This window comes from Xiphias gladius, chromosome 5 (genome assembly GCF_016859285.1).
Source record: "Xiphias gladius isolate SHS-SW01 ecotype Sanya breed wild chromosome 5, ASM1685928v1, whole genome shotgun sequence".
NCBI classification, from domain to species: domain Eukaryota; kingdom Metazoa; phylum Chordata; class Actinopteri; order Istiophoriformes; family Xiphiidae; genus Xiphias; species Xiphias gladius.
In genome coordinates this window covers 12,320,365-12,347,905 of record NC_053404.1, presented here as the reverse complement: position 1 = coordinate 12,347,905, position 27,541 = coordinate 12,320,365, and the positions used below count along the sequence as shown (strand labels likewise).

At 40.3% G+C, this 27,541-nt stretch overlaps 1 protein-coding gene across 2 annotated transcripts in view; it reads left to right on the top strand.

Moving 5' to 3' along the window:
* Nucleotides 1-1,874: 1,874 nt before the first annotated feature.
* Nucleotides 1,875-27,541, top strand: part of kcnb2b (potassium voltage-gated channel subfamily B member 2b) — an 83,840-nt gene continuing 58,173 nt past the window's right edge. Inside the window, exons 1-3 of one of the 2 annotated variants that reach the window (XM_040127466.1) lie at nucleotides 1,875-1,959; nucleotides 9,846-10,000; nucleotides 11,227-11,833. In XM_040127466.1, coding sequence (XP_039983400.1) covers nucleotides 11,249-11,833 — 585 coding nt within the window. In that variant the 5' untranslated portion in view covers nucleotides 1,875-1,959; nucleotides 9,846-10,000; nucleotides 11,227-11,248. Of the gene's footprint in view, nucleotides 1,960-9,693; nucleotides 10,001-11,226; nucleotides 11,834-27,541 lie in introns of those variants that run through there. The other variant, XM_040127467.1, reaches the window with a different exon arrangement.

Genomic DNA, 27,541 nt, shown 5'->3' with positions numbered 1-27,541 from the left:
GTGTATTTGCTGAGAACCGTGTTCACTCTTGAACCTCCTCCTTTCCCACAGCAAACAGCTTCCCACATGCACAGGTCAAGAGACTCACTGTAAAGTGGCCCTTTGTATAATTCAGTATTCATTATAACACATTGGGCTCATAGAACTGTATGTGTGTGTTTATGCACAAATGTATGTTTTCTCTATAGCTGCAAGTAGCATGCATGTGTTAAATTGTACAGAGTAGGAACACATTTGCAGTGATGCATGTGTTTTTGGGGTGACTAGTGTGTAGGACTCTATTTGTGTGTGTGTGTGTGTGTGTGTGTGTGTGTGTGTGTGTGTGTGTGTGTGTGTGTGTGTGTGTGTGTGTGTGTGTGTGTGTGTGTGTGTGTGTGTGTGTGTGTGTGTGTGTGTGTGTGTGTGTGTGTGTGTGTGTGTGTGTGTTTGTGTGTTTGTGCGCGTGTATGTGTTCGTGTGTGTTTGTGTGTGAGCTCATATGTCTTGGCGGAGGTTTCCCTGGAGAAGCCGAGCAACAGAGCAGACCTTGCAGTAAAAAAAAAACAATAATTTATTCTTTGGCGTTGCAAGAATTTCTCTCTATCTACTATTAGATTTTCAGCTGTTATCTCATCTGTTTAAAAGCATCTCTTCCTGCAATCTGCACAAGTATTGATTTCTCCAAATACTCTGTCTTTAGTTTAGGACATCAAGATTGGGATCATAATTTACGATTTAATCAATGTTCTTTCACCAGCCTCTCCCTCATAGTTTAGAATCAGTTTTATACTATTTTCGATTTTAAAGGTCCACACTTATCAACCTCACTGTATTGTGTATTTTTAAATTAACCTCACTGTAAAAATGTCTCTTATCGGACAAGGTCCAGCTGGCAATGCCAAATAGATGGCTTTATACCCTCTAGGGTTTCCGTTCGGAATAAATTAGATCAATAAAATACCAAGAGGGCACTTAGAGAGCAGACAATTAAACACCTTTCATAGAATGCAGTTCAGCTGTATTTCAAATGACTGAAAGCTTATACTAATGAATGCAGTCATTAAAAAAGACAGAATTCAATACCGTTTCAACAATGAAAAGAAAACGAAGAGTCAACCTTGAAGCAGAATGGGCCGTGGTTAAGATTGGTCCAGAAATCACTATTCTAATGTATACTCAGAATCAAGCTGTTATATATAGAGTGCATTACTTAACACAGACAGAAAAGTGTCGATGTTTACTTTAGATTTATATTAATCATCCTTTTAGACGTTGAAAGCTCTCAATTTGTGTATAATGCATGATTGAAAAATATGTCACCAGTATTGTTGACAACATAGTCACTGTGCTGTATGAACAATCTAATTCAGCACAGTAATGGGACCATCTGTCGTCAGCATGAGGAATGATGGCTTTTATATTGCTTGGTTTAAATCCAACGGCTACAGTTTTTTACGTTTAATTCAAAGATCTTGTAGAGCAGGCATAATAAGAATCTCAAAAATGCTACTTTAATGATTTTTATGATAAGTGAAGAAATACAATATATTTTCCAGATTAGTTATCAAACCGATCGCCCGCTCCTCTCAAGTGACTTTTCTCTATACACGTTCAATGGCCAAATATGGTGGCTGTGGGAGTTGTAATTACAGAAACCATGTGATATTTGTTGGTGGCATGGCTATCTCACACTGCATTGCGCTGCCAGGAGCCAAGGATAACAATTAAAAATTCACTGAATCCTACTCAACATAATTAAACTGTATTAACTTAATTACCTCTGTTTCTGTCACGGTAATCAAATGGATAGAGTTCAGCTGTGTGCTAACCTTTTTCCCTCAGGTGTGAGTTACAGAGCACCCGAGGGATAACATTACCACCACTGCCAAGGGCCTGTCTGTCGTTCCTTTTGTGAGCTTCATTCCTTTTCTGACTATCTGCCAGACCCGGAAGGATTTTCTGCCACAGGAGGTTCTGAAGGTGGGTCTCTATCAGTGCCTTCCAAAAACCAAAAAAATTATATTTAGAACAATGAGCCAACTCACTTGCGAAGGTAAGCTTGCGCCTGATCCCTTCACAGGAAGGTTAATGTGGGTGCAATGATCCAATGTTCCTTTATGTTGACAGCAATAACTCATTTTGATACTTCTCATCATGACTCCACTTTTGGACAAGGGCTTGGACCTGTCTGCTGGGCAGAGGGCGTGTTGAGCAGTGCAGGGTTGCCAGGCACACCACATGATGGATGAGGGGAAGAAAGTCTTAGTCCTGACAGGATCCATTCAGCCTCCCTCATCATTGGGGATTTGGAAGAGTGGGACTCTTGTGAGTGTCAGATTTTTTAAGTGTAGTAAAAATCAATCGGGAACTGTTTTCCTAAAAAAGTATAAGGCTAAGATGATCTTAGCCCTACACCTCACAGTGGGACTGAGATCATTTTTACTTTTAGATGTTCTGGAGAAAGGGGGCTAGTTCTTCACCCTTGATCAACAGGAGTCTGTGTTGGTACCTAACAGGTATAGGTAAGATATGGTATACGAAAAGGTATGCCTTACCTTGATTGCGTGAAAAGTTTACGATTCACCCACTTCCTCTGATGGCTAAGTGTATTGAAGTAAAAGGCCATAAAGAACTGTGTGTAAAACTCATGACATGGACCACACAAGAAAACCAAGTGATAAACCACCCTAAAAGACAAATACACATGCCAGCCTCTCAGCACATGAACCGGCATTATGTAGCAAAAAGGCTTGTGTAACGGCATTATGTGTCCACAGTCATAAGCCTGGTTGTCAGATCTATTTTGACATGGGTATTTAGACACATTAACAGTGTCAAAGATTATTTAATTGGAACAGATTTTGAACTTCTACTAGTGAGGGAAAGGCAATAGATGTCAGGGAAGTGGCCTGGGTGGGAAAAACAAATGACAACTTTTCTTTCTGAAGCAGCTTTACTGTATATAACTCAAGGTGCTGCTCCCCCAAATAGTGTGGCGCTGTACATTAAACAGCAAGAACTCTGTGGTCAGTTTGGATTTTGAAGGTCAGAAATTGTGTAAAAAATAAATCTTCCTCTCCCTGGAAATATACAATTACTGTGAAACAAATGTTGGTTAAGACTAAATGGCAACTTAATAATGGTAAAAAGTTGGGGTACAATGTTTTTTTCTCTCTGTAAAGAAATGTAATTTGTCCTAGTATCAGCTCCTTAGAGACACTGTATTACAGGCTAACTTACTGACTACTGCTTCTGGCCCCCTAGTCTGAAACCCAACAGTGATATCCAGAAATAATAGGGTATGGATCATGCGACAACAGATTGAATTTGAAAGAATCTTTTTTGTGTGTTTTCCCGTAGTTTTTTTGTGTTGCGAGTCAGAGGGAGAAAGAGGAGGGCAGAGAAAGAAACACAGAGGGGACAGGCACAATATATTTATTTTGGAGAAGAAAGATTCCCTGGTCTGTGCCATTTGGAGTAAGAGAGTACAAAAAGTGAAGAAGAGAAAACCGACAATGGTAGAATTACTGTAGTTGGTGCAATTGAAGTAAATTTCCATCTGGAACAATGCCCGAAGTGATGGTTTTCTTTTTAAGGTATAATTTGACTTTTTTCTTTGTCCCATGCTGCATTAACCTACCGCAGGGGCCCAATGCAAAAATGGACTGCTGGGCCCCTGTCCCCTGTTCCCTGTTCCCCCCACAGAAAGTGGGGGGAACAGGGGATATAAGCACAAAGCCTATAAACACTGAAATACTGCCTGGCCATGTTCCATCTTCCTATACCATATTGGTCTGGGTCTATCAATGTGGGACACACTCAGGGAATCACCTACCATCAAGGACAGGAATCGAGATCAGCACCATTGACCTCTTTAATAGACTGGTTTAAATTAGAAGGTACTTCCAGAGAGCATGTATCAGAGTCCATCAAGAGCCTTGACATCTCCAGTAGTTAGCATTATCTTTAAAGTCCAATATGTGTAACCTTGAAGGACACGAGCGAGATGAAATTATATCATAGCACCACTGAATGCTGATACTGATGGAACATATCAATTGTGTACATTGGATTGCTGCACGTCTAGTGACTTGATGAATTGGTTAATGCAAATATCCAAGGTTCTCACTCACTCATGCACCCACACACACACACAGGGGAATACACAAAAAGTCCAGCTGGCTGATTTGTAAACATTTGTCACCTATTGGTCTGTTCACAGCAGGACACAAAATGCAGACATGAATACATTTATCCAATTAAATTAGGCATTGATCAAGAATGAGCAAAATAAATTAATTCAGGCAGAAAAAAAACATAAAAAGGAAGCTCCATAAGAACTCCTGTAAGATTTTAATGTCAGGGCATTTGCTGCTTCACTTGGTAGGAAGAGAGGCTTGTAATTTTGCTCTTTCTCATGATACTAAATCTCCAAAATGGGCACACAATATAGGTTAATAAATGTTGTTCTCTGCAAGCCATAGCCATTAAGACAGTGCACTCTCTCAAAAGGCTGCCTAATTGGACTTGCAACACATTAGTAGTTAAGTACAGTATCAATATTACAGGGGGCTATCACCTCGCTCCTATATTTGGTTAGTATCTTCTTACATCATTGCTTTTATGTTGGAAAATACCTAATTTTAATGTGTTTTGGACTCTAGAAGTCCTTAATAAAATTCATATAATTCTGCCAGTTCTTAAGATGATATAATTGTTAAAAAAAACAAAAAAAGACACAAACACAGTGGGCCTTACCCATGCATTTAAATAGACCTACCTCCTCTTTTTCCTGTGTTAAGTTGTGAGAGGAAGAAAGAATTTCCCCGTCACGGAATCCAGGAATGGGCAAGATTTGGTTTCCTGTCCAATGATTAATCTTTCACATTATTTCGCAGAGGGACTCATAACACTGCAGCGCTACGTGTAGACCCAATTACACAACAGACAGTATCAATGCAACTCTCTTACCTATGGCAGCATAAACATGGCAACCTTTTTGCTAGATCAGAATAAGTGATTTACAGACATTATCTGCATAGATTAACAGCTTAGCATGTATGCATAAAGGTGTATTTTGGTAATATAAGCTTCTCCTGTTAAAGAAGCAAAACAGGGAGAAATCTTCTAATGACAATACAAAAGTATCAGCAAGTCCTGTTATATAAAAACTAACTAGCTTTGTTTCCGATACTTGCTGCAATATAGCACAAAGTACTATATATGCCTTTAGTTGTCAAACCTATTGTCTAAAATCCCTTTAATATCATAGGCAGAGTGTTGTGCATTGGAAAAATTGAACATTAAATGGCACAATCTGCTTGAAAACATTAAAAAAAATCAGGTGCAGACTGAACATACTAAATGGTTCACCCCAAGCCCAGATAATCTGCCAGCTACACCACAAGTGACCTCATTGCTATTCATATCAAGGTCTGTTCTCCCTGTCTTTCAGCCCATTGAATATCACACAGTAATCACTGGAACATGCTCGCGGTACCACACCTGCCCTGATTACATAAATGCTTATTCTCTTAAGACAACTCTTGACAGTAGTAGCAGGTCAAATTGCCAGCCTGGGTGTTTTCAAAGCAATTAGACCAAGTATATTCACATTATCATGCTGCCACAAGCACTTTGGGTTAAGGTGCAGCACTGAGCATCCTGTCTCGCCTGCAAGGCAACCATATTCACACTGAGGAATTTTGATGAGTATGGTGCAAACACCTGAAATTAGGAGGTTACACTGAAGCTTTGCTGCAAGGGATCTGGCATTCTTTATTTGGTAAACAGTGATGCTGCAGTGTAGAGTCAAAGCAGAGTAAAGCATCTATTTGTGTTCATTTGTCAAAAATAAAAATAAAACACCCATTCAGTTAGTGATTCATGGCTCTGGATGTGTTATTCAAACATAGTAATCAATCATGTTTGTTTGTCCCTTGCTAACAGCAGCATCTTAAAGAATACTGTGGCCAGCACCATGGACATACACATATAAAAAATGGGGTATATATTTTTTTAAAAGATTGTTTTTAAGGCACTGTTGCTTTACTTTGATGGCAATAGGGAGTAACAGTAAACATGATGAGCTAGAGAGGGAGATGACATATTGTAAAGGTCCTTAGGTGGATATAGACCAGAATTTAGTAGTTGCAAGGTTACAGAATTAGACTCATAAGTCTCCAGGACAACACATGTACTACAGTTTTATTTTGCTCAACCAAATTCCAAAGCATGTTCATTGTGTTGTGTGTATTTTTGACATGTTAGGTGTTGCTTGCAGCATCAGAGGGGAACAGGTGTGTTTTGTGGGATGAATAGAAAGATGACATAGATTAACGACTCTGGTCAGCTCTGCGGCAGACCATTATATTGAAGGCTATTGCTGCCCACTGTGGGTGGGTGGTTGTGTGGACCTTGACATGGCCAGCAGCTAAAAATAGCCAAAGAGAATAAACAGGCTGCTGCTATAGCGTGTTTCCTCCCCCTTATTGACAAAAACCTATACACAGGGATGCGCAGACGCAGCCGCACACACATTCACACACACATTTCTACGTATTGTATCACAGTGCGCTTACAAAATCTTCAAGCTCACAGTTGGTGGACTCACATCAAGCCAGACATGGACCTTCCATAACTTTGAATTTCACAGAATAATAAATGGCACCTTTGAAAATTGCATTATATCCAAGCCCTCAAAATATCATGTACTGGGAGAAGGCAACAGAGAAATAAAGTGGGAGAGACAACATTTTTTTAACCTTGCCCACCCATGTAGTCTTTTTTTCAAATTTATTATAGCTTTCCATGAATAGAAAGGTGCCGCACATTGATCGAATGCTTATTGTTGGAAAATTTAAGTGAATTTGAGTTTTGCTCTCCCCTCCTGCAGAAGTGCACAGTAAATTACAGCAATTCACATTTCTTTCTCATCTCTCTTTCTCTTCTTCCACAAACAGGCCCATTTTACATGCAAGACAACATTGCTTGTTAGCTTAAATCTGCTCTGCCTTTGCTAAAGAAGAACATGTTGAGGAGTACTTTTATCACGCACTACAGTACTTTAAGAGCCGAATACAGCAGCATATTCTTACTTATAGGGAAGCTCAAAATGATCTGCACATTGCTCATTAGTGTATCTGTCTAATTAGTGCTTTATGAATACATGATAACGTGTCTCTCTCGTATGGGCTCACAGTGTCAGAAGTGGGAGCTGTGGGGTGCAAATGTGTCCACAGTGTTGTTTGGGTGATAGAGTGGACACATTTAATGACAAAATGAAAGAGGGAAAATACGGTAGGGAGTGACGGCTCAGGGATGAGGCGTATTCAGTCAACTCTTTTTGGTCTGAGATGAATGAGAATACACTTAGAAAAGGAGAACCTGGAGGTGTCTGTGATACCAAACAGTGTTTGACTCCTCACCTTTGAGTTCCTCTTCGTAACTTACTTTCCTTTTTCTTCATGCGCAGAATGTACTATATAAAACTTCTGCATTGCATTCAGTTTCCATTATCACTGTCAGACTGTGTAATATATTCTGATAAATACAGACACCAAAGGTTAACTGACCGAACAGTTGATTCAGTCACTGTCACGAAGAGCAGCCACACTAGCTCACAACTCAACTCGTATCACTCCATGGCCCAAAGTGTTTTTTCAGCATGATGCTACAATTTGGGTTGCTATTGCAACAGCCCACACAAGCACACATGCCCACATTGTAAACAGGAATTTAAAAAAACATGCACAACCTTATCTCTGTGAACACCATTTAGAAAAAAAAACATTTTTTAGTCTTTATACCCTGCAGTGCAACAACACATTTCTATATAGTAAGTTAGTAATTACAGATGTCAAATTGGTAACTAGTGTTATTCCACACACATGCTGGGATGCAGGCTGGCTTCAACTCCCCAGATTTACCCATGCATGCAGGTGATGTTAGTATAGAGCTGGAAGCATATACTGCACAACGTATTACATTATTCCACACAAAATGTATTTGCCTGCTGTAGAGACTGCAGCGCACAGTCCTGCTCTTCTGATTATTTGGTATCAACATCACTGCTACTTCACACATCCTGACTCATATGATAGCTGATTGGCTGCTAGTGTGATAATAATTGATGAAAGGGGACACAGTCAATTGCCCTATATAATTTCTGTGTACCTTAAGTAATTAACTGCGGCATTTTTCCCCAACAACACTGTGTTGTTGGGAAAATGAAAACTTTACTTTAGCTGAATTTTTGCACATTACGTGGATATTTTCACACAACTCCTATAACCCTCTTGTCATATTCAAATCAAATTTGCACAGCAAAGACATAGAGGCAGCCTATGTGCTGTAGACAGCAAGAGTGCTGAAGTCACAATCAGATAATTAATTAGATCCATATATTATTGCCATAAATATGCTGTGGGAATGTACAGAGCCTGTGCATCTGTATACCTTCCAAATCGACATGTGACATCTGGACAGCGCCAAAGCCTTTGACCTTCATATAACAGTGTCCACAGAGTTAAGACATAGTATACGTGCACACAAAGGCTCCATTTAGTCAATGCAGCATTATTGATCACTTGCCACTGGAAGGAAGGAACATGGCAGGGAAATCAATTACACATATGCAGTGTATAATCAAATTTCTGGAAAAGCGCTTGGCTAAGGGGAAATGTTCAACTGACACATAAGCTCTACGGGGAAATATCATTGCTGTATTGAACACTATTCATATGAACTGAGATTGAGGGATAGAGAGAGAAGAGAGGGGAGGAGAAAGAACACTCCACCAGTGTAGGTAACGATCTGAGGGGCAATAAGGGATACATAATTTAATATATCTATTTATTCATTTAAGACCAGTGAGTGGGGAGATCATTATATATTGAGAGCTAATAGAGAAAATGGGTTTTGATTACTTGGAGGAGGCATAAGGTGTATCTAGCTGGGTTTCACTGACTGACAGCTGACTCCTCTCTCAAGTGGTCAAGAAAAGGGTCAGGCCATCCTCATGTCTTCTGTGGATCAGGTTGCTTGCTGTGGGCCAAATAGAGCATCTCAAATAATTGGCTAGTGTATGTGAGAGTGAGTGGGGGATGGAGGAAGCAATTTGGTGTGTTTATTTTCTAAAAAGAAGTTCAATTAACTATTATTTTCAATCGGTTTTAAAAGGAGATTCTTTGCAGTGTTGCTAATAAAAGGCCAGGAGTTTATTGTGCGTTTAGAGTCAGTGGAAACACAACACTTCATGGTCATTTCACTAAAAGTCGCCTAAGGCAAAGTGTGCACTTAATATCAATTGCCACCAACACTCTAAACTCAGCCTTTAAGGGACCATTGATACTGAATTCTCCCCTGATTTGATTTTTCAGATATTAGATGACGGTGATGATCTGTGTGTGAGTTTGTACTGTACTATAACGCCAGTTAGAATAGCTGAAACAATAAAAAGAAATCCAGCTCCCAGTCACGAAGCTCGGAATGAAACGGGCTGCTTTCATTTTGTTGTGCTTAGAAATATAATCTGCTAACAAGTTGCTTTTAGGTTTTCACCTCTACGATGTAGTGCAGCCCAAGTGCCCCTCTGCCTGCTCCTCCTTAAGTACTATAGAGCGGGACACTCCGCAGTTCGCTTATCCCGTTCCTTCCCGTTGCTTTTTACGCGCACGACGTCTGCAGCCATGGCGATTCGGTGAGCCTGTCTTCTCCGCAAGCTTTTCCTCTTCAAGCTTTTGGATGAAGGAAGGACTCTTTCCCCGGTTTTCCGATGGCGAAACAGCGCTGGTTCTGTTCCGCTGAACATTTTTAGAGGGAGATATTCACGCTTTTTTCCTTTTTCCTCCCCGACTCATTTTCAGCAAAATGTGGGACGCGCGTTCTCTGCGCAGCGTCCGCGGAGTGCTCTCTTCAGTCGCGGCCGCTTGACTAAAGGGGGATCCCTGCTCCTTTTTCATCCTGTTCTCCCTTAGGAAAAAGAGGAGTTTGCATGCAAAAGGTGGTTTATCTCGGCAAGGTGAGAGTGTCTATTTTTCTGTGATATTGTATTTTTATTTTATCACTACTTTGAACAGAGTCAAAAACATAATTTGTGCGTTGCTAGTAGCCTACAGATTGTATAGACTGATTCATATTGGGGGTGCAGGATTATGAAGGCATCAAAACCGTACTGAACACAAAATACGTTGTAGCGTAACAGGTATGAATTGATTGGACTATAGAACAAGTACAGACATAGATTATTAATGTGATGCCCCTTTTACATCCCTTCCTATAAACATCTACTCATATTATTCCACTTGGAATAATAATATGGCAAATTTGTGGTCCAGGTAATCAGGCAGTGCCAAATGTAGATTTAAACTGTTGCATTCAGGAACAATCTCTTATCTTGCTACTCTTCACGGAAATTCTTGCTTAATTCCTGGTTAAAATTGATTACCTTCTTAAGTTAATGATCAAAGATTCTAATATTTACAACTTTCTTTTGAATTTGTAGGACTTCCCCAAGTGTAAAAAGCATTTCAGTCCCTGTGTTAGCTTATAACTTCAATACAGTGGCTGTTTTAAATGTGACTGTGATGATTAAACCTGGCAAGGGAAAAGATATTTGGTAATGAGGAGTTAAATAAGACTCCACAGATTGCTGTCACATGCGCCTCCTCCATCCAAATAGTAATAACACATGAATGAATTTAAAGGCTGCTTTCAGATAATTTGTTTCCTGACCTACCAGCGAGCCCCATTTTGTCTGAAGGGCTGCATAGAAAGTAGTGCTCCAGCAGGAGTTCATTGACTCAGTACAGCCATATCAGTGTTGGAGTGGAGTGCAAAGCACAGCAGCCATATTGACTGATAAAACAAAGTCATTGATTCTGCCTAACACCCTTCTTAGAAATGTGATGAAAGGATACATAAAACCTTGCAGCTGTTACTGTTTTTGACTGACAATATGAAGTAACAGGTGACTGTGCTCTGCTACTTTAAGAGAGCTGATTTATTGTTCAGTTTCGGAAAGATGCAGATGTTTTAACACTCTATTACTAATATTGTAATCTATACCGTTTTTGATTCTGAATTGATTTAAATACTGTGTCATCAGTCATTCAGTCATCTCACAAACTGTCTCTTTGTTTTCTCAGTCATGGAGGGACTTGCCTAAAGAGTATCCAACATAAAATTCAAAATTTTGAGACTTTTTTTTTTCATTTTCCTTTTTTCGTGTCATTGTAACATCACCAGATAAGTCTCCTTTTCCATTACCATGGCTGAGAAACTTGGACCAGCAGGGCTCAAGCCCACCAACATCCAAAACACTCCCTCACTGCCCCCCGAGCCCATCGACATCATCCGCACCAAAGCCCGCTCCCGCAGAGTCCGCCTTAATGTCGGGGGTCTGAACCATGAGGTTTTGTGGCGGACCCTGGACCGGCTACCCAGGACCCGGCTTGGCAAGCTTCGAGACTGCAACACCCATGAGTCCCTGATGGAAGTGTGCGATGACTACAGCCTGAATGAAAATGAATACTTCTTTGACCGGCACCCAGGGGCATTCACTTCTATTCTGAACTTTTACCGCACAGGCAAGTTACACATGATGGAGGAGATGTGTGCACTTTCCTTTGGTCAGGAGTTAGACTACTGGGGGATTGACGAGATCTACCTGGAGTCCTGCTGCCAGGCCCGTTACCACCAGAAAAAAGAGCAGATGAATGAGGAACTGCGGAGGGAGGCAGAGACAATGAGGGAGAGGGAGGGAGAGGGAGAGTTTGATAACACCTGCTGCCCAGACAAAAGGAAGAAGCTGTGGGATCTCCTGGAGAAGCCCAGCTCCTCGGTGGCTGCCAAGGTAGGAAACCATAACTGGAAGTGTGATTACACCTCCCCCATCTCACATTTCATGTTCACATTCAAAGCCAAACACTCTGCCTGGATCATAACACATTACAGGCATACTTATTAGAGACCTACTACCCCCTGAAAAAAATAATCAAAAGTTCATCAATTTGAACCTTAAACAGCCATGTACTGTAGTCTCATCAGGGGCTTTCTTGTGCCATCTGTTTCCATCCCTGTAAGTAGCAACAGTTGTTAGGGATGAATTTAATATACGGAAAGCTGCAGTATTTGGGTAACAATTTGTGTGGATGCAAGGATAGAAAAGAGGCAGAAGATGAGGGGTGGAAGTAGATGTGTGACATGCATCCAAACATCATGGTAAAGTCAGATTTATAGTTCTGGCACTGATAAATTAGTAGGGGAATCAGTGCAAGAGCTAGATTTACACTCCAATAGCTTTGACCGAATAATTGGTAGGTGTGTCAGCTTCTAGTGTTGCTTTCTTTGCTGGGATAAAGTATGTATTTGTAAACCGGACCTGTCAATGACTTGTGACATGGCACATCTCTTGGAGGTAGAGGCTCAAATGTCTATTCTCGTGCATTGTTAGAATGTGTCAGTGTTTCTCACTAATTGGATGCGCTTCTTTCTGGATCTGACTGTGGAATCAGGGAAATGATAGGATGATGTCAAAAGTTTGTTGTATGAATACAGTTTATTCAGCAAATTTATTAAATTTGAATTAAGGCTGAGGTAGTCAAGAGTGTTTTTCCCCTCCCACGTACCACATGTTTAGAAGACTGCTGCATCAGTCAATTACAGTACAATTTTCATTTGTACATCATAAATCCTACAGAAATCAGATGATTGTGCAGCAATGTCAAGGTGGTCCCTTCTTAAATGATGACTCTCTCAACTCCTCCGCCTCCTCCTGACTCCATCCCCACTCTGACTCAGTCCTCAATTAGGTAGGTCAACCTTGATGAAATCCAATCACGGGTAATTTACGGTGGGTCTCCAGTATCCTGATCTCATCATCAGACAGTGCAGGGCAGGGCTGGCCGGGGTTCTATTCCATGTCATAGGATCATAAACACAGGGTCCTGTGTGTGTGTGTGTGTGTGTGTGTGTGTGTGTGTGTGTGTGTGTGTGTGTGTGTGTGTGTGTGTGTGTGTGTGTGTGTGTGTGTGTGTGTGTGTGTGTGACTGAAGCAACATCCCCCCCTCTGTGTGAGAAATGTAGCTCCTGATGAGCTATATGTGCTGGATAGTGCATTGGTGTGAGCCCTTTCCCCTTATAGCAAAGGGTGTTTCCCTTTGGCTGAGACAGTTTGGAAATGATAGTAGATTTTATTTAATTTCTTTTATAGGGCTACTATTCATGTTTGCTCTTACTCCCTGTACTATTCCTCAATGGCTTGTTTTCCCTGAATCAAGTAATGATTTGTGATTGACAAGGATCCTGCCTCAGCTTAATAATTGTATACTGCCTTCATAGAGAAGCTATATATCTCATGAATCAGTTTTAAGGAGGCTGCCAATATCTAATCTAAGGCAAACTCAGGTGATGGCAGTGGGGTTATTTGATATGCTTTGTGATATCTAAAGTGATGCACCTTCTCAGTACAGTCTCTCATTCTGCAGACACATCTCCATATTGCTGACCTGTTCACTATCATGTGGGGGAAGCCTGTACAACGTTTAAGGGAAATCCCACCCTAATTCAAATTGCTTTGACATTCTGCTGAGTGCTGTATGAGGAGAACTTGAACATGACTCTAATGGTTTAGCCTTGTGATCCCACTAAGGTTATCCACAGCTGAAAGTACATTTGGAAATATACTGCCGGGGCTCCTCGACTGTCAGATGGTAACTCCCCGAGGTCAGGGAAGCCTTTTCTGGGGCACACACCGTGCAGTGAGAACCCTTGAAAGCCCTTGACCAAGGAAATGCCATTACTAGGCTGTTCCATAACTGTGTGCTTTCATACAAAGCAACCTGATCCCTTTGTCAAATGCAATCACAGATTCTTCTGGCGTACACATATTCTCTATCCCTCTCTGTCTCTTTGTCTCTTACTCTATTTCTTTTTCTCTTATGCAGCCTAAATCAGATATTAGAGCCCAAGGTGCTGCTTTATGCCACCTATGGCCCTCTCTGCCCTTAAATAAAGGTTAAGCATGAGAGGACTGACCTTTTCAGCGGGGTCAATGAAGCTAGGACTACATTCATCAGCGATAACAGCGGCACATGCTTTGGGAATACAAGTTCTTTGAAGAGTGGAAAAGATGAAAACGAAGCAGACATTGCACCGAAAACTGTTTTTAGAACACAGTGGAGAGGTGTTTAGAGACAGCCACAAGTGAAGGAAGAGAGGTGGCGGAAAACATAGTGACAGAGGAAAGCCCTGAGAGAAAGAGTGATGTAAGAGGTGCAGTCATGTAAGTTACGCCTCAGGATGCTGAGCTGGATCTTAGCAAACCTTTCCCAATGAATAATGAATGAAATGGTCAAAACAAAAAGGACACACTAATGCACTGGCCTCTCTGTGTTACTGCGTGACTTTTGGTTGAGTGCCCCATCGACTGAGGAGGAGTGGAGGGTTATTTTGTGTCCATTTTCATCAGGTGCTTGGATTTACACAGGTGAGCATTGAGAAGTTCATGTCACAACAAGATCTTGCAAATTTGTATACTGTACATTATTGTTTAATTAATGTCCATCACACATGTGTTTTGTAAATTTTTATTGAAAATTGAATTGTAAAATGCAGACATTGATCACCAAAAAAGATTAAAGTCATATATAAATCATAAATCATCTCTATTCTGTTTGAGTTTCTGCACATCGTATAGCCCATGGTAAAGGACTGTAATGTGCTACTAAATTATATGAGATTTGAGGGGCAGTCATGTTTAGACAAAAAATATCAGATTTCCATTGTTTCCTTACTGTAGGCTATAATTTCTATAAATCCAGTAGAACATGTCATCCTTGATACTGAGCCAGAAGGATTTTTGCTGCCCTGACCCTTTTTTGTTTACATGAGTCACGGCTGTATTTGTACAACCGATACACTTAGCACAAGTTCATACAAGAAGCCATATCCAAATTACTGGATCGCTTTAAGTAGTCTGAATTAAGGTGACTTTGATATTACCCTGTCAAAATGTATTACCATTACCAATCATGATTCCTGCAAAGACTGATCTCGGTGCATGTAACTCGTAAATGTAGTTTGTAACCTGCCTATGTTTTTTCCACTGGAAGTGTCTTTTGTCAGCATGATGGAAAATGTGAGTAGATGCCTCAGATGTATTTCTTTCTGTGTTCAGATAAACAGAACAGTATGCAGAAAGTGTGTAATAAATATCAGGACCTCACCAAATGTTACTACACAACAGTGTTTAGTGAGAGCTGCAACATTACAAAGAGATCAATGTTTCTACTTGCCAGACATTTCAAGTTGGGTTTTCTATCTCCCTCCCTCTTTCCTACATCAGCCATGTCCAGCCCTGTGCTTGCTCTTAATGTGGATGTGCACCATTACTCTCTCCTTTATCTAATAAGCTAGTCTAGCTAGTGGGAATGTTAAGCAATGGGCCTGCATGGGTGCAGACTTGTGCTGTTTTGTCCTCCCACGCTTGGAAGCAGCCAGAGTCATCCCAGCACAGACACTGTTGATGATGACGACAAAGTGTGAGGAAGCTGTAGCATAATGAGGTACTGTAAAACACACCTCAAATGCCAGTCTTTATGAATGTCAGTGTTGTCATAATCATCTGTCTTAAAGGAGAATACACACTGTTGATTTTGTTTTGTTGATTAATTTATAGAACCATGGAGACAGTGAGAAGTGTGTGTTTGTGTGTCTTCAATAATAATTCCTAATCTTATTTCACTGTTTTTCAAACCAGTTCTTTCTCTCAGTGCGATGCCACTGTGCAAGAGGCAGAGCTGGTAATAATAACTCAAACCTGTAGGAGTTATTATTGTACTTAATTATCTTATTTGGCCTTTAGCATGTTATCAGGATGTATTACAGTTTATCATTTAGGTAGAGCACACCTTCTCCCCTCCTGCAGTCTTCTAGTTACATAAGCCTTCCACCAGGCCTCTAATCAGTACAGCCTAGCATTTAGGCACCAGCGCCTAAATCCTCTTTACCCCGCAATCATAATCAGATAAGAGAGAACCTCCTAGATTATAGGTGGCATGAGTTCTTATAGTGCCTGCATGGGCAGAGACAATAGCATTTATCATCTGGACATTCCAGGACTCACTTTAACCCAGCCCCCCTGTCCACCACTCTCTCTTTTCTCTCTATAAGTCACCTGCAGCATAGGGATTATCTTAAGTTTAAATCAGTTTTATAATGATTTCGTTCAGATCAGAAAGGGTTATTATAAGACTCTGGAGTTGAAAGGATAATGAAAAGCTTTGTAGCGGCAGAGGACTAACAAGTAGCACTTCTCCTGAATTTCACTCCTTCAAAATGCACTCTGGCATCAGTTTCATCTACAAACCGTAGCGATAAACTGATGTTACCTCCTATACACCAGCTTTTTCATTTGTTTAAAGCATTTGCAACCATGCCTTCTGTTGTTTTCACAAAAAGTGGCTGATTTGTTGCATAAACAGCGAATACTCACTAGTTTGTTCTGCTATTAATTCACTCTAAACATGAATTTCCTCATATGGACAACAAACTGCACTAGTGGTGTAAGCAATGGATAGAGCACTTTCCACTCCCCACAGTTTTGTTAGTATTTTTGTAATTTATAGTTATATTACTAAGCAGCAAATATCAACATTCATAACACTAAAAATGCACATTTACCAGGATTATGGAGTCTGTTCATATGGTTTTCTTTACGTCACTTTAAAATTTATGAAATTATGTCTTGCAGCTGGAGATGTTGCATTGGATACCTTTACATTATATTTAGTTTACATTCATGCTGCAGATGCATTTGATATCCTCTGAATAGTGTTGATGCACTACTGTATGTACAAAAATTGAAATGTATATGGCAAACAGTACACAAGGGGAACCTTAAATCAACAGTTCATCATACAAAAAGCTATTTTTAATTTTAAATGCTCTGAAAATTACACTTGTGAGATTATCTCTCATTGTTGAGAGGCTGACTAGATCTCATTTGGGTTTTACCGTAGAGGTATCCTAGGGTCATATTTAAAACTAGAATGGCACTCAATACAGCACATGCTTTTGCCAAGGCCAAATATTGACGAAAATGTTGAAAAATGTCCTATTTCGCAATGTTAAGGAAAGTGATAAAAAATTCCTGTATCTGCCTCCTTGGGTTCTTCCCTGGTCCATGTCCCATCCCACCACCAGTTTGGTGCAAATTGATTCAGTACTTTTTGCATAATGCTGCTACCAAACAAACAAACAAACAAACAAACAAACAGACAGGGTTGAAAACATGCCTTGGCACCTCCTTGGCAAAGGTAATTAAGAGGAAGTTAGGACACTGCAGCCCTTTATTGATCTAACTAAAGCGTTGTATCTATCAGTTTCAACTGCAGGATTGAAAGGGAATATTTGAAGTGAGGCATAGAAAGTTGTTGAAGACAAAGCAAGAGAAAGCTATCGATGCTGCTAATCCTTAAAAATGATCAGTTGAAATCACGCTGTTGTACATTTTTAATTATTTCAGAAAATACTCACTAATCCGTGTGTGCTGTAATTGCAAAGCCCGCATCCAACCTCCTCTCTCAATTTGCTTAACTTTGTACAAATAACCCACTGCTGCCTTATTCCATTTTCATGATTACCAGTGGAAACTTGCATGCAGAAGAATTACAGTCTGGATGCAGCTCAGTGGCAATGGTGTTCCAGAAGAGCCCACTGGCCTGTCTCAGGGCTTAATGCACTTGATCATGCACATAGTCCTTCATGAGTGAAGAAATCATTAAGTGAAACTCTTGAAGCACAACTAAGCACAAAAGCACAACACTATGTTATCTGCACAGTTTAAGTAATAGAGAAGGGAGAGAACAACAGGCAAATCTGGATTCAGTGGAACTTCAGTGGAACATGAAAAACACACTTTAGCACAAGTCTAGTATAAACAACATGGCCAATACAAGCCATGGCTAATGAGTGGCCAGATGGTGTGCGAAGCCAGTCTCATCAGTAATTCTACTGTCATCCCCAGATTACACCCTCACAGTTTCTAACTGACCAAACCTGTAATGACTACGGCTACAACAATGATTGATCTATGAATGACTTTCTCAATTATTCATTTAGTGTATAAGAGGTTTGAAAATAGTGGAATTATATAGATTGCTTGCTTTTTCCAACCAACAGTACAAAGATATTCAATTTACAACCAAAAAAAAAGAAATACACAAAAAGCACACATCAAGTTTTAAAAGCTAAAACTGTTGAATGTTTGAATTAAATGATTATGAAATTTGTTTCCTGTCAATCAGCTAACGAATTAATTGTCAAAATAATGTCCCATACCTATCACATACATGTATGAGAGTTAAAGTTGATCTATGGCATATTATCACATTTTAAGTGGATATGATGAAGTTTTTTGCAAACATTTGGCTATTTACACATCCAGTAGAGACAAAGCAGCATCAGCATTTCTTTGAAATCATGTTTGTGTCCAGATGATGAATGTAAGTCCAATATTTTCTCTCTTCTTAGCTCTGTTTTGTTCTCCACCAATTCCTGAGGGAAATATCTGGCTCTAAAGCTTTTATGCTGAAAAAACCTGCCTGCTGTGACCAAAAACAATGTTATGAGAAGAGAGACTGAACCAAAACAGTAAAGTTGTGGGGTGGAAAACTAAAATAATGAGTAAAAACATGCTTAAAGCACAGTAGAGTTGGTTGATAATTTTCTATGGGTTAATCATTACAAGCGACTGCTTTCACACAAAAGTAGGCATGTGATCCATTGTTAATATTAAAATATTGACTATAACTGCTTTAAGGATAATTCATTTTCTTTTGCTTAAAATTTCTTCTTCACACTTTCTGTTAGTTGCAAACATCATGCCTGTTAATTCTGCAAAAAATCCAGGACATGTAAATTGGAAAAAAGTCCTAGGTTTTAGTGCCATCAAAGCAAGACATAAATCCCACCAAAGGCTGGGAGTGGCTGTGGACCAGCACCAAGCGGCAGCTCTGGCTGGCACTGCCAGCTTGAGTGACACTCTGGGTAAGAGGCCAATGTTTTCCTTCGTCCTCCTGCTTTCCTCATCGCCTCCCTGTCCTCCTGCTCATTGCCTCCACCGCTGCCTCTCATGAGGTTTGCTCACCAGGTCTTTTGCTGTTTTTCTCATCCCAGAAGGCATCAGAAAATAGGGGGAGTTTGAGAGAAGACAGGGGCCTGGAAGAGAGTCATCATTATAAACACTATGAACACCAGGTCTCTATTACGTGCTTCAGTGATCCCCCTACACACACAAACAGCTGTGAGTACACTATGTACTCACAGCTCACAGCCAGTCTTCCACATCTCTGCACGTATATACAATAATACACACATTATGTCCTCGGTAAGTACAGCACACAAGCAGGCGTGCACACTCACACACAAACACACACACACACACACACACACACACACACACACACACACACACACACACACACACACTCACACACTTACAAACACACGCACACACACACAAAAATACATATATACACACCTCTTTATCTGAAAACCTTCACAGACTTCTGAGCCAGCTTTCTGTGGGTGCCACAACACAGTCACACTGTGCCACACTGTTGCCTACCTCGCTCTTTCCATGCCATCTCTTTTTCAATATCCATCACCTCATCTCCTATTCCATCCCAGCTGCTTTCATAGCCTCCCCATACTTTTTCTTTTTTATCACCATCACTCTATAACCCTCCTCTTCCTCTTATAACTTTGTGCGCCCTTTCCTCTTTCTGCTCTGTTTTCCCATCCCCTCCACATATCTGTCATTATTTACTTGCAGGGTGAAAACTGAATTGTGATCCTGCTCACCGTTCTATCTTGGAAGCAGGGACATGCGAGTGCATTGGTATTCATTGTGGTGTTTTTAATATTTGGCTTCTTATTAATCATATTTGTGATTTAGCATCAGTGGTCAGAGTACTACTTCTTCAGGTGTCTCCACTTCCTGTGTGCCACCAGAGGTGCAGCTTAGAGGTGCTCTGCTGCTTCTTGATACAAAAAAAGCGTGACTGGATTTGTGTGGGAATGGATTTACATGCTGTAAGTGCACAAACAATCCAAACAACAGGAAAAATGACTAGTGGAAAAAAATCTAGTGGAGAATCCTCACAAACTAAAAGGCTATCCTTTGGAGACAGAGTCCTGGCAGTCTTCTCCAACCAAGAAAAACCCTTCCCTTTGTTTCCTCTGAAATGCTGTGTTTGCGTAGTTTCCATGGCGATCATGGTGTGCCATGGTGACTTACTGACACCCGGGGAGCAATTCATCTCTTTACAGGCTGTGTGACAGGCAGAGCAGCTGGTACCTCAGCCCCCACAACCAACCAATGCAAATATATGGGAAACGCTTGTGCTTTACATTAACAACATGGTTCAAGTCTCACTGACTTCAGCTTGCCCTCAGATTGCATGCTTCTTCACTGGGATGGTATTTGTGCCCCCCCGATGAAGTGTCTCGTAACTTTCTATTTGTGTCATTTCTTCCAGATGCTTTAATAGTTCTCACTCACGCTGAAATGATCTCCTATTGCACAGCAGGGTGTGTAAAATGAGTTCACACAGTCCTATTTAGTGCAGTAGCCGCTGTGATATGATGAGCATAAAATACCTTTAACTTTAATTGCACCAACATGTAATAGTATGTTTTCCTCTGTTTGAAAGTGTCGAAAGAGAAGAGAGCAAGCAAGTCGGATTTGTCTTTCTGTGAAAGAGGCCAATCTCCAGGCCAATCAGACAGTCTCCAGAGCATCAGTAGCAGTACAGAGCCATGGTTTCACAGGATAGAAGATATTAATTAAAACCTCTGCAGGAAGGAGCCTCTGAGGATGCATCCACTTGTTTAGCCATGGCCGCATGGATACTGAGTGATGAAGCAGAAGCTATTGTGACTGGGCTTCCCCTCATCCCTGCTTCACTCTTCTCTTGTGTCATCATGCTGTTGTCGTGTGAGCTGTGCTACCAGCTGTTTGCTGTCTTCCAGCACTCCAGGAAGTGACAGAAAAAATTATTATATCTCCTGCTCTTTGTCGTGAATGTGGGCCTCCCTCATCTTCTGCTAAACCACAGGAGTTCCTAATTGCTGACCACAGTAACTCTGCCTTGCTTCAAATGCTTTAATGCACCTTAAATTTTCAGTTTTCCTATATCTGGCATCCATTCTAAAGAAAGTTAACATGAACTAGTTTATTCTCATATTCAGTCAAAAAAAAGTTTAAGCACAGTATTTAAAAATATCTACCACTGTCAGGAGATATTTCTGCTTATTTCAATAGTTTTTTTTACTTGAATTTTATTGTGCCGGTCTTGGTTGGTCCACCACTTTGGTCCAGGCTAAAATACCTCAACAACTGCAGATGTCCAGAGGATGAAGTGTAATAACATGAACTATAATAAAATTGGTGCTCCCATGAATTTTCATCTAGCACCACCACCAAGTCAAAATTTTGTGTCCAATGAGTGTGTGAAACTAATAGAATCCCCATCAGCCTTAGTTGTGCTTTGTATTTAGTGCTCTGTATTTTGTGCTTTGTATTTTGAGCAAATGTTAGAATGCTAACACACTAAATTCAAGTCACTAATATTTGCTTACAGCTTATGCTCCTTATGCTATGTCACTACGTTCCTCCAAGGAACGTTGTCTGGCATTGCTATCTCTGCACACAAGGTAATCACCAGACTGTTCTTGTTTGTGTTTCCCCGATGGTGGAACGAGCTACCAAATGTTATCAGAGTAGGGGCATCCCTCTCTCTATCTTCAAGAATCTCCTGAAGTCTATCTTCAAGAATCTCTTGAAGACTCATCTCTTCCTAGAACACTTCTTCTCCTAATGCTTCCAACACTCTAACATGTCTAACTAGCACTTGCTGTGCACTTTCACTTTTATTGAATAGATTTAGTACTTAGTACTTACCTCAAGGTGTCTACTGTACTGAAGCTTTAGTGTTGTCCCTCACTTGTAAGTCAGTATGGATAAAAGCAAATGAGTAAATGTAAATGTAAATGTAAACTGAGATGTGAACATGGTAAGCTAAAACCTTACTAAAACCTTTTTGTAACCCAAAGGTCATAGCTTTAATCCACACGACAGCTAGTGTGAGAAATATGAGACAAAAATTAATCACTTTATATTCTATTCATCCCAGTCTTCCTATGTCATTCAAGCTATTCATGAAATTAGTGATACAGTCAAACACATCACTAAATGTGACCTCAACTGAACTTTCCGTCAGTGTGTCTAGTCGGGCAAGGTGACAAGAGGCATTGATACAGTCCTTTAGCTCTCTAGTATAATTGTAATCAGCTTACTGTCATTGGAGGCAAGGACCCGGCTGGCCCGAGGACACATAGGGACTAAGACACACTCTCCAACCTCGTGACCCGTGTCAATGTCAGGAAGCTAAGCAGTGGGCAAAAGTTCTGTATCTGACAAACCTGAAAGGTCACACTGACGTGATGTGGATGTGTGAGGCAGGAGTTTCTCAGTGACCGCAAGGCACCTATGCTAGAGGGCTCTTTGGAGGTGGAGGTCTTTTCCCCTCCAAAATCCCCTGAAGTGGACATTGTGTGTGGAGGACCATGGTGGTCCCGAGCCATATCAATTTGAGCTGTTCGCTCCAGCCCCAGTAATGCCCAAAACCGGAGCTCTTGGAATAGAGCATGTACTTAGAATAGCACTCTCCTGAAAGATGCCAATTGCAAATATACATAGCAGTGTGTTGCTATCGAGTGATCTGCTGCCATCTGCAACCACTGCCAAGCCTTATGGGGGTCTGAAGGGAAATAATGCAGCCCAATGGTGCTTCTACAGCCGTCAAAAGTCCGAACCATGGGGCCAAAATTGAAAAATATTAAATAGAGGAATAGCAAAAAAAAATAGCATAAACTCCTGTGAATGATATGTCTCAATCAGTATATAATTAAAATGATCGTGGTTTCACAGACTCCAACTCCAGGATGGATGCTGGAGTAGGTGGGCTGCCCACCTCTGATCAGAGAGCATTAACATTATTATTTTTTACATAAATTTCATGACTTAAAGAAGTCCTAAACAGCTGACTATATGTCAGCATTGGCCTTGCAAGTTTCAAGATGATTTAAAAGAGCAGATGGCGTGTTGAGCCACTTACAACCGATTAAATTCAGATTTTTATAACTTTGGTAAGAAATGTCAACATCAACACAAGCATTGATGTGTTTCTTCACAGAACAGCCATATCATTTAGTTTAAAGCTTTTAAAACATGTTTAAGTGTGCAATACCTCTTTTAAATAGGTGTGAGTGTACAGGTTTGTGAAAGTTAAAAAAGAATGGTAACTCTGGAAATCTTTTGAAGTGTTGTCACACACATCACAGCACAAATTTTCTTTGTGTTTTTATGAGGTACTGCCACCTCAAGAAAGATTTGTCCTCCATCACTTCAGGATCAGGGAAGATTTGCGTCTGTTGGGTGTTGACATTTGGTTGCGGCCTAGCCAATCAATAGGATGACTCTCAGGTATTGACTGGTGTGCTGAAAGTTCCACCCGCCTCATTTTATTGCACGGTACATGTTGTGTTGTATGTACAGTGCAAGTGTCAAACATCAGTGGCCATGCACACAATGGTTGTACCAGTGCTTTTACACACTTGCATGTTTGTGATATTTACTCTTTCACTCCCATGGCTGCAGCACACATTGCTTATTTATGTCTGGATTCTTTTATTTATTTTCCTGAATTCAGTGCTACTTTTATAGCCCCTCAGCTCTTTTCTTTATGCTTGTTTGTGGTTCACCTTCTGTAACTCACTTTTAAACAGGTTCTCTTTATACCCATCTATGATTATCCACATCTCTTGTGTGAAATCTGCTTGTTCACGTCTTATTCTCTTCCCATCGTTTTACCTTAGTGTCTTCATTCACCCTTGCTCCCATATCACTTGTTTCCCCTTGAGTCTTCTCTCTCCCTCCTTTCCAGATACTCTTTCATACAAAATAAATATTTATTTATAGGACTTCTCCTATGCATTCAGACTTGGCGACTGTTTCTGGCACTTACCCAACTAAAGATTTTTAAAGTATACTTGTTTCACAATAAATCTCCCTTGAGTAGCATGACAATATCCAAAGGCCACCTAGCACTCTTAAGCATCCCTAGTTTGCGCCTCCTGTTCCAACATAATTAATAAGGTGTCTGAAGGCAGAATAACAATACCAACGTTGATGGATGACTGTTGATACAAGGCAAAGTAGTACCAGCGTTTGTCATGTTTCTAGTGTTGCTATTCTCACCTTTTTGAGTGGTTGCTGTCCTCAACTATACTGAAAGTCATCATGCTCTATTTGAATCACACTAATACCACTTTAAAACTGGATTAATGTTGCCATAAAACTCGTTTAATTTCACAGATAGACATCATAAAGCTTAGTATTTAAAAAAACCTAAGACTTGCAGTACTTAGAGGCAGATGTAAAGGAAAGCTCACCTCTAAAAATACCCACAAGGCAGCCAGTGCCATAACATTACAACACATTAAGTGACAGTAAACAACAATGTGTAATCATGTGGAGCATAAAACCTTAAAATCTAGATTTTCTCTTTTCCGGTTAGTTTTGGGGAATACAGGGAGAGATTAAGAGGTCTCATTTAAACATACAGTATAGCTGCATTGTGAATGGGTAAAGACTAATGCGGATTATAATGTGAAGCATTAAATCGGTTAAAACAGTGATCCATCCACCCTTGGATGCATGATTCATCTCCTCTGTTATTACTTCAATATGTATTTATTCCCTTTCTTCACATGTCACAGCTGATGAAACCCTGGCCTTTAATCTTTAAATTCAGCCGGGACAATGTGGAAGTTTATAAAGTGATGCACTTCCAGCGTGACCTTTTTCACCGTGGATGCCTCCTTGTGTGTGGGCATGCATGTCTCAGAAGACATATTAATTTAATTTTAAATTTTTAAGACCCCAAGCAGAGACACCAACTGAGGTTTATTCAAACAAGATAGACAAAACACAAGAAGGATAACATGGTGTCAGCTGCATTTCTATTTCACAGACAAATTAACAGTTTTCTTCACTTAAAAGACCACCTCACTTCCAGGGAACTTAAGAAGAGAACAGGGATGTACTCATGCATTTTGTTTAACGTGTCAATTTATTTGACATTAAAAGATTCACTTATTTTTTGTTTTTGTCTCATTTCTCCACTTGAAACTTCACTCCTTTACTTTCCTCTTATATCTGTCAGTTTACCCTCAGATTTACAGGTTTATACAGCAGATGAATCTCCTCAGAGGAATGTGTCTGGACAAACAGTACACACTTTGGCAGTGGAAAGTTGTGACAGAGGAATGCTGTTTATGTTTAATAGTTTAAAAGTTTAATAAATATTAATTTTAAAATGTTTTCCATTTTGGCATGTTTAAGAGGTGCACCGATTTAATCACAGCAGTGTAATTTGTCTTACTCAACACAGGAAAATTCCACAAATTACTTTTTCCTCATTGAAAGCCCAAGTCTGTGTTCTTGTAAGGATTAATGCTGGTGTAGAGATGTACTGTATAAATCCAACCTTCTGTCTGACTGACTGACAGGCAGACACACCCCCAACCTGATGTGCTGCTACCCTAATCCGCTCTGACAACACTACAGAGTGTAAAGACAGAAATTAACAGCCTTGTTACATAGTGTCAACTGCGACGTCTTGCCTGCCTGTCATCACTATGATCACGTGCCCATGTGTGATGGTGAATCAATTAGCAGTGCTGGCATACTGTTTATCATATTAAGGCTAAACAGGGCGAAAGTCGGGCTCATTAAAATGGTTGTCTGTTTGATTTATCTAGAAGGACAGGCAGAGGCTGAATGGGGGAGGGTTGGAGTTACTAAGGGACTCTGGATTGTCGGGGCTCACAGTCTAATCTGGAGTGTTTGGCTTCTCTCTGTTTCCAAACTGAACAACAATCAGGAAAGGAGGTACAGGTAGAGGTTGAAAAAGGAGAAATTGTTTCGATTAAATTTAAGGCTGCTCTAATCAATATTTTTGTATCAACAAAATAACTATGTGTCATGTAAAAGGTGTCACTTGTAGTGAACCACCCAGAGATAACTATCATCGCACTCTGTAGTTTCCCTAAACTCCACTACGCTAGCATCTTTCAGCTCATTGTTTTGTTTCTACAGCCCACAGTAGTTGTTTTGGTTCACTCTCACTGCTCTCATCAGGATTGTTTACACAGCAGGCAACTGTTTAAATGAAAAAGCTCTAAATCCCACTGTCCCCAGTGCAAAACAGCACTGAGATTTTGTGACTAGTTGGTGAACATAGTGGAGCATTTAATAGCTAAAAAGAAAGATATTTCCCTCAGGAGATAGTGGAGACTAAAAGCAAAGCTAAAGAGCTAAGAGTGTGAAAATTTAAATTATATTTATTAAGTCACCTGAAATATGATTCCAAATTACAGCAATGCTCATGTTTGTCCATATCTGCTTGATGCTAACACTTTCAGCTGTCATCCTGGGGAGCAAATTGCAGCATGCTTAACATACCTTACCCATATCTTATTTACTATGACCACAATCTTTCCCCTACCAAATCCATATTGTATTTGTCATTTAAGAATATTGTAGGAATCAATCACTTTTAACTTTGGTTTTGTATTTTGCAGAATCATGCATAATCTCTCCTGCCAATATTATTGTTCAGACACCAAATATACATATTTGAAACGTGTACTTATTTGCATGTCCTATTGTATTTGAGTATGTATATGTTTATATGACAGTGTATGTGTTTGCATGCATGTGTATCCCATTTCTGCCTGGTTTTTGGTAGGATACCCTGCATGCCTGCAGTAACAGACAGTACCTTCCTATTGGTCCCATAGATGCAGCCTGCAGATTACATTAGTGCACACGGCATGCATGTATGTGTAGCGTATGTATGTTTGTGCGTGACTGTGTGGGAGTGCAAATGCAGCACACTGTAGCCAGCCATGTAGAACATTGCATGGACAGCATCATGCAAAACACGTTGCAGTTTAACTATTCTGCGGTAAGTGTGGAGTTCTATTCACCAGAATATATAAAATACACTCTCAATAGTATATCGCACACAAATTTCCCTTTTGTTCTTTGTCCTTTAGATTAATCATGAGCTCTGGATGAGCTAACGTTTTGCTGAGTCCATTTTTTTCTCTGAACTTGAATAGTACGATAATGAAATCTCCAATCTTATCAGCTGCAGATATCTGCTCTGTTCTCTGACAAAGCACTCTTTTGTATCTGGTCGCACCAGTGAAGTGCTATTCTAAATGAGGAGTTAGTAAGGGAGATGTACTTTGATATGAAATATTGATAGTCTTGACATTTACTTGAATTGCGACAAAGTGCTTGCAGACAGAAGCAGGGAGTTTTGGCTAAAGAAAAAATTGAAAGATAGAGTAAGGACAGGGAAATACCATAGGCAGAGAGAGAGAGAGGTGAGGTACAGTGTGTCAGAGTAAGAGACTGCAGCAG